Genomic DNA, 7621 nt, shown 5'->3' with positions numbered 1-7621 from the left:
CTCTGTTTGGCAGCCACCCTCCTCTACCTCCACCCGCTCTTATTTCAGGTCTGGCGGTAGCAAAATGGACCACATTCATCTCGGTCCTTTCCAGTTTGGGCCATGGAGACACAGCTGATAGTGTACAGCAGGCATCTTTACAAAAAAAATAGCTCTTTGCCATATCTCTAATTCTCATTCAGTCCAAAGCTGCATCTTCTGACTGCTTTGATCAGAGTAGAGGAACTCTTAACTCTGAATAGAAAGAGAAAAACACGGTCAGTGAATTGTGCCACGACTGCACAAAATCACATAGCTAGTCACAGCACTTCGACTTAATTGTCCATTGACGTTATAGAGTTTGTTCACCTCCCCCTCTTCTCCTCTCCTCAGTCAATTCACCTTAGCTGTTTTGAAAACAAAACAAAATTCCATTCTGGCTTTGAAATAAAATTGCAGCATAAACAATTGGTAGGTGTGTTTCCAAGTGGCTTGAGTGAAGTGTCACAGAGTAAGTAGGCGACCACCGAGGTTGCTAAAATATTTCCTGTCCTGACCAGGGTTGCGTTTCTGGAGAATATTTAACAGGGAGGGTTTTAATGCTTCTAAAGATGTTGAAACTAAAGAACAAATATTGATCCAGAGAGCACCACAACTCCCCTGAAAGAGAGTAAAAGACATCCTTTATAAAATGAAAAACTACTTGGCGGAAACAGTCCCAGACCGCTGCACAAGTAGCCCTCAGAGGGCCGAGGGGCCAGTTGCGCACGGCCCGGCCCAGGCACTAACGCACCGGGCAGCACCGCAGATGCCCCTCTCTCTGGGAGGCCACGGTCTTCCCGCCAGACCGACCTGAGCCTCCGGCCAGAGAAATTGGGCCCCGAGGCCACCCCAGGCCGCAGCTGGCACCCGTGTTGGGTAACTAGGCCAGGGCTGGTTCCCGCGGCTCGCCGCCGCCGGAGAGTTGGGCTCCGCCGAGGCCACCCCACGCGGCAGCTCCACAAGCCCCGGGCGGCGCTGGAGGTGAGGCTCTCGCCCAAAGGCACCCTCCCCGCGCCCAGGCGTCGGTGAGTCAGGGCGCGTTATGCAAGTCCTGGCCCGCCGGCCCCGGCGCCTCCCCCTCGGTCTTTCATCCCGCGCAGTTACGAAAGCGCGACCCCCTCCCCCCGGAGCTTTATATAATGCGGCCGGGCGGCCCCAGCTCGCCTCCCTAGCTCCACGCGCGCCCGGACCCGCGACCAGGCTTGAGCGCAGCTCCCGACCGTGAGCGGCTGCCCGGCGGGACCGGGGGGGCAGGCGCGGGAGGGACGGGGGGGCCGGGATGAACGGGATGGGGGTACGGGGGCAGGAGGGATGGGGGACCGGGGGCCGGCGGGATGAGGGCTCGGCGCGGGCGGGATGGGGTCTAGGGACTGGCAGTGGCGCGTTGGCTGGTCCGGCCGCCAGGCGCTCACGGCGCGCGGTTCCCTCAGGGCGGACTCCTGAGCAAGATGGAGTGGGTGTGGGCGCTGGTGCTACTGGCGGCGCTGGGCAGCGTCCGGGCGGAGCGCGACTGCCGGGTGAGCAGCTTCCGAGTCAAAGAGAACTTCGACAAGGATCGCGTAGGTATCTGCGTCCCGGATGCGCCCCGTTCCCCTTTACCGGCGGCCGGCCATGCGCTCCCGGACACCAAACGCTGCTCTACTCCCTTCCCCAGTTCTCCGGCACCTGGTATGCCATGGCCAAGAAGGACCCCAAGGGCCTCTTTCTGCAGGACAACATCGTCGCCCAGTTCATGAACGAGAATGGCCACATGACAGCCACGGCCAAGGGCCGAGTCCGTCTCTTTAAGTCAGTGACCTATGGGGGGCTGCGCTCTGCGCTGCAGGGTCCCCCGGGCTGAGCACCAAACCCTGTTTGGGGAGGGACGGGAGCACCCGGGGTGGGATGCAGGGAGCCCTTCGCCCAGCCTGGCTCATGATCCCCTTGGCTTCTGCAGTAGCTGGGACCTGTGCGCAGACATGCTGGGCACCTTCACAGACACCGAGGACCCTGCCAAGTTCAAGATGAAGTACTGGGGCGTAGCGTCCTTTCTCCAGAAAGGAAGTAAGTAGTCGGCTTAGTGGGACTGTCTTGGAGGATGGGAGACATACCTAGCCAAAAGGCTGGGTTTCTCCTCTAGTGGCACCCTTGGGAAGAACGGTCTGTAAGCAACCAGAACTCTCAGCAGGGCTTAAAGCTAGAGGGGTGAAACTGCAAGCAGCCAGGCCCCTTCACTGCGCCCACCCCATCCCCCAGCTCAAAAACCTGGCCCAAGCTCAAAAGGCTCTTGGGCCTGTCACGTGACCTCCTCCTGCCATTTACCCATAAGGCCAGTGTGCCAGGGGGTGTGGCCTTCTCCATGCTTAGACCACCCACCTCCTCAAGACCCAACTCACATCACCACCCAACCTGGTTTTGCATTTCCTCCATTTCTTTAGGCTGAATCCCTGAAACAGCTTGACTACTAGGGGCCCAGCAGAGGCTCAGAGACTCTCATCCAAGGACGCAGGGAGCATTTATGCACAGGGTTGACTCACTCCAAGGTGCCCTACCTGCCGCTGCTGAGATTCTGAGCCAGGCACAGTGCTCTGGGTGACAGTGACCTCTTCCCTTTCTCCCAAGCCCTGAAACTCACATAGGGAGCAGGGTGTTAAGAACTCTCCAAAGAGCATCCTAAAATTCAGCCTGACGTAGATGTTCGAGAGCATACATGTACATGCTCTTTCCACTTTTTCCTCATTTCTCCTAAGTTTCAAATCTGCAGTCTACTTGGTACCTAGAGAGTAATGCAGGCCACAGGGGACATATCATGGAACCACAGAGATGCAGAGTTAACCCTGTGAAGGGGGTTCAACATGCAGATGAATAAACTGAGGTCAAGAGAAGGTAGGGCTTTGTCCAAGGTCATGCAACAAGTTTGTGAGAGCCAGTGTCAGAAGCCAGGGGTTCCAGCTCCCAGGTCAGGATTAGGTGGCCCTGAACAGCAGGGACTCCTAATACAAACCAGTTTTTACAGTTTTACAGACTACTGTTGGAACTCTCCTGGGAGATAGGCCCCAGAGGGCTGTTCAGGGGGACTCTTAGCTTGGTGAGCCAGGGCAGAAGTGTCCTTTCATGCAGCCCATCTGCACGGGGCACGCACACCTTGACTTCCTCTACAGTTGTGTTAGATGAGTTTTTACTTTTTTTTTTTATCGAATTGCATCTTCAGTATTGATTTACACTGTACATATGGAGTTGCTATTCAACGAGGGGGAAAAAGCTTTTATCCTTAGAGGTAATAAAGATTTTTTCAAATAACGCAGCAAAACTTCCAGAAGTGATCCATTTAGAGTAAAAGATAAACTCTTCTGATAATGGATTACAAAACTCAGTACCACGGGGCACAAGGTTACTAATTTTTAGAATCTGCATCTTATCAAACAGACGAGCATGGCCACCGCCGAGCAGTCGTATGGCTTCCCCTGACCCCCACATCCCGGTGTCTGACACATTCCCCATGGGAAAGCCTGGGAGGTTCAGGGGTGGCTCAGTCTTCCTCCTGGCGGGCCTGCAGTGGGCTGAAGAGGGGCCTCACCACCCACCGCTGTGCAGCTCTCCTACAGGGCATGGGTTTGGGCTGAGCCCCTTCTAGGCAGGGACTCCCAGGGTTCTCAGAGCCAAGAGGCACACCCAGAGGTGACTTAGGCGAGGATTAGCCATCTCCCCTACACCCTTAGTGCTGGGGGATCCAGGTTCCCCTGCGTTCCTGCAGCACAGAACATGACATAGAGCAGAGATCATCACTTGCCTCATGACCTGGGTGTGAAATGGAGACACGGAGGCTTTGCATTTCTAGTTTCTTATCCCCTGTTGCCCCCAGTTTATTTATCGCCTGGAGACAGCGTGGTGTAGAGGTTAGGTATGGGGGCTCCAGAGTCAGACTGAAACTCAGTTCTGTCCTGCTCTTTGTGATACTGGGTGAATTACTTAATTTCTCTGTGCCTCAGTTTCCTTATCTGGAAAATGGGGATGATAGTGTGCACTTTCAGGTCGTTGTGAAAAATAATTGAGAAAGCACAGAAAGTGTCCATACAGTGACTGATACTTTACTAAGTGCTCAGAAAGTCTTGGTCATGGTTATACATCAACAAGAATGTTAAGCAGAGATGTGACACATTTTACCAAATGTGAGGTGTTTGGATATCCACATTGTTGTTTCTCCATGACAAACCTCTCACATACATTCTTACTAACGTGGTTTCCCCATCCTGTCTTTATTGACGTTAGTACCACCTTTGTTTACACTTATGCTTCATGGCTTACATCCCAGTCTTAGGAAGAAATATAGTCTAAATTCTTCAAGGGCTCAGCTCTGCCTCTGTCAGGAGAGCTCTGAAGAGTATGAGCTCTAAGAAAGAATATCTGATGTCAGAGGGTAGGCATCTTGTGCCCTCAAGGCAGAACATACCCTCTTTTGCCAGCTTGGAGAAGTGAGTCGGGTTACTAAGCCAGAATTAGGGTGGAGCCAGAAAAGCCATGAACCAGATCATCCAGTGGACTGAGAGGCAGGAGAGCAGTGTGGATAGTGAGAGGGCCGGGAACTAGCTGATACGGATCAGTGCCAAGGATTCATCCTGCTGTTGGGGGTGACATACGTTGGTGGCCGTCAATATCAGCCACAAAGGCACAAGATATTGTCAGAGGGTAGATGGAGGAGACATCAGTAGAAAGGTCTAGGCTGTGGTTTTGATGGGTCCACATTCTCGATTGTTCTTTGGAAAGATACGATCACATTTATCATCAGGGAGAGAAAGAATTATTAAAGTGAATGAGGTTCCCCCCACCACCGACTCCAGTATTTTTTCCTGTAAAGGACAAGATCCTTTCTCATGGTCCCAATTTTCTAAGAGCTGTCAGAATTCTCTGTAGTCTCCTGCTTCCTAACTCCTGAATCCAGTTTTGGGAAGTGGCTGGCTTCCGGGGCCAGGCAGTAAGTTTCCTTGACATCTGAGTGGCGGAGGGAGATGTAGTGGCCCCATGGCTTTCTGCCTTGCAGACGATGACCACTGGATCATTGACACGGACTATGACACCTATGCTGTGCAGTACTCCTGCCGCCTCCTGAACCTCGATGGTACCTGCGCTGACAGCTACTCCTTCGTGTTCGCCCGTGACCTGAACGGCTTTTCCCCGGAGGTGCAGAGAATCGTGAGGCAGAGGCAGGAGGAGCTGTGCCTGGCCAGGCAGTACCGGCTGATCGCTCACAATGGTGAGTGCTGTGTGGGAACAGGGCACCGGCTGCTCGCCCTTAAGGGTCCCCGGGTCTGCATGCCCTGAGATGCATTTCATCTGCATGCGAGAGAAGACAGGGCGTCCTGGGAGCCCCCTCTGAGCCCGTCTTCATCCCTCCTGACCAGATCTTTCACTGGCCTTATCATGGGGCCGATGCAGAAGGAGTGGGCAAAAGCCTTTTTCCAAAACCTTGGCACTTTTAATTAAGTAAAACTGCAGGGGACAGACGCTTCCTTTTTATCTGCCGCCTTAGGCTCAGTCTGTGGTCACATGATTTTGCTCCTGGCTGCACTACCCAAAAAACCATTTTGACTAGATTAATATTGTCTGGGGAATTGAGTGGCCCCAGTGAAGAGCTGGGCATTGAATGTGGCATTTGGTATAAAAACAACTTAAAGAGAGACATCACCATAGCAAGTTCAAAAGAGAGTGATTTCTACAAATGCTCTTTTTCTGATATGGAACTAAATATCCAGTAAGTTGACTAGCTGGTTTTCCTCACTTACGTTTTTTGAGATCCCCTGGAAAACCCATTGAATCTTTTTATGGATATTACTCTTGTCTGATCTTGATTTAAAAGCCAGTAATATTCTGGAAGAAAGTGCACATTTTATTTTGAATAGACACTCACTCCCATGGGAAACTGGGTTTCAAAATCCAAACAGGGTAATGCTAAATTGTGGGGGAAAAAAGGGAACAAAACTGAACTTCTCTGTTGGTCATCTAACTAGCTAACCCACACTACACCAAACAGATATGAATGCAGACCAAACAAGTAAATAAATAAGATTTTGATGTTTCACCCAGGGGCAGCCTAAGTGTAGGGCAGGATCTCACCCCAGCCAGGCTCCACACCAAGCCCTTTGCCTGCCTTATCTCACTTAATCCTGGAGACACCTCATGAAGTAGGTATTCTCATTATCCACGTTCTACAAGATGAGAAAACAGAGGCTGAGAAAGATTACGAAGGTTGCCCAAGATCTTCAATAGATAGCTGACTTGGATGCAAACCAAAGTGGTTTTGTGACTCTGAAGCCCCTTGTGGCACCGCCTGGTGACATATGACACAGGACATGGTGAACACTCTATAAAACTGCTAACAGAGTAGCTGAGGTCAGGCTGACTTGGCCCTCACTTCCTGAAACAGGAGGACATACCCACATCCCTGTGAAATGCAGTGAGGCAAATTTAAGACAGGTAAAAAACAGCACTTTGATACAGGAGATCCTATGCTCTGGGGCCCACCCCATCACCCCCAGAGAAATTCAGAGGGTTTCAGAAAGCCTTGAAGATGTTTATGAATTAGAGCCATATCTAGCTATAACCTTACAAGAAGCATTTGAACAAAGCCGAGCCCTAAGGTCATCGAATATTCACTCTCTACATTTAACACCAGCTCCATATTTCTGTCATTAATATCTTTGTTTTCTACATTTCAGGTTACTGTGATGGCGAATCAGAATGAAATATTTTGTAGCAACACGGAGGGTGTCGTTTCATTAGGAAACTTCCTATTAACTCACTCAGCCTTCAACTCTTAGAGTTTAGTTTGCACCGCTCTCCTCCCCTCCCCTCCCCTCCCTTCCCCTCCCCTCCCTTCCCCTCCCCTCCCCTCCCCTCCCCCACGTAAACATAAAACATTCAGTACAGGTAAAAATATGTGTGGGGATAAGTGAATCTCTTTGCACTCAAATGTCTGTGTTCCCTGGAGTTTTCTAAGGAATCATTTGAGGATTAGGATTCCAGACTTTGATTTATTAAAATATGTATAGTCACCTATTTCCTGTGATTTGGGTTTTTATTTGTGTTCGCGTCTGTGTTGAAGTGAGTTCTGCAGGTGGCTGGGTAGGATGCACTTTTTATATACCGGGAGGGGTTCTTCTCTCCCGGCTCTTTAGGACCTTTGGCCTGTTCTAGTGCCTAACCTCCATTATTAATGAATGTGGCTTCTCTTAACTTCCTGAAAAAAGGGATTTCCCCATTAACCCAGGAAGGCCTTAACTACTGAGGCCAAAAGAGGTGAGTGTAGGTTAGGCCAGGCCAGTGACCCCAGCCTCAGGCAGCCCCAGGCCCTGGAGGCGGGCAGGGGGGGTGGGCTTACCCCGAGCTGGTCTGAGACGCCCAAGAGGCATGGGTTGGGGTGAGCTCTAAGAAATGCCCCCCCCAGCCCTTCATTGTCTCTGGCACCTAATTCACTTCTTATTTCAGCTGTGGGCAAAAGGCTGCAGGAGAAGAGGCCATGGGCTTCCCGGGGGGAATCAGGAGACGGATCATGGCGCCCCTACCTACAGTGTGCGGGAAAGGGGAAGTAGCTGGGTCTGGGGCAGGACACCAGTGTCCCACACCA

The 7621-nt window shown here is 51.6% G+C and overlaps 1 protein-coding gene across 2 annotated transcripts; it reads left to right on the top strand.

The window, feature by feature from the left end:
* Nucleotides 1-1099: 1099 nt before the first annotated feature.
* Nucleotides 1100-7053, top strand: RBP4 (retinol binding protein 4). 2 transcript variants are annotated; one of them, XM_082674321.1, is made up of 6 exons: nucleotides 1100-1242; nucleotides 1452-1580; nucleotides 1676-1809; nucleotides 1961-2064; nucleotides 5039-5251; nucleotides 6714-7053. In XM_082674321.1, the coding sequence occupies exons 2-6, from the start codon at nucleotides 1470-1472 to the stop codon at nucleotides 6737-6739; spliced, it is 588 nt and encodes a 195-aa protein (XP_082530447.1). In that variant the 5' UTR covers nucleotides 1100-1242; nucleotides 1452-1469; the 3' UTR covers nucleotides 6740-7053. The 2 variants fall into 2 exon arrangements, with proteins under 2 accessions (XP_082530447.1, XP_082530446.1); XM_082674320.1 differs by having other exon boundaries at nucleotides 1958-2064.
* Nucleotides 7054-7621: the final 568 nt, after the last annotated feature.

This window comes from Grampus griseus (genome assembly GCF_964374135.1).
Source record: "Grampus griseus genome assembly, chromosome: 16".
NCBI classification, from domain to species: domain Eukaryota; kingdom Metazoa; phylum Chordata; class Mammalia; order Artiodactyla; family Delphinidae; genus Grampus; species Grampus griseus.
The sequence above is the reverse complement of the archived record's forward strand: the minus strand, read 5'-3'. Positions and strand labels throughout refer to the sequence as shown.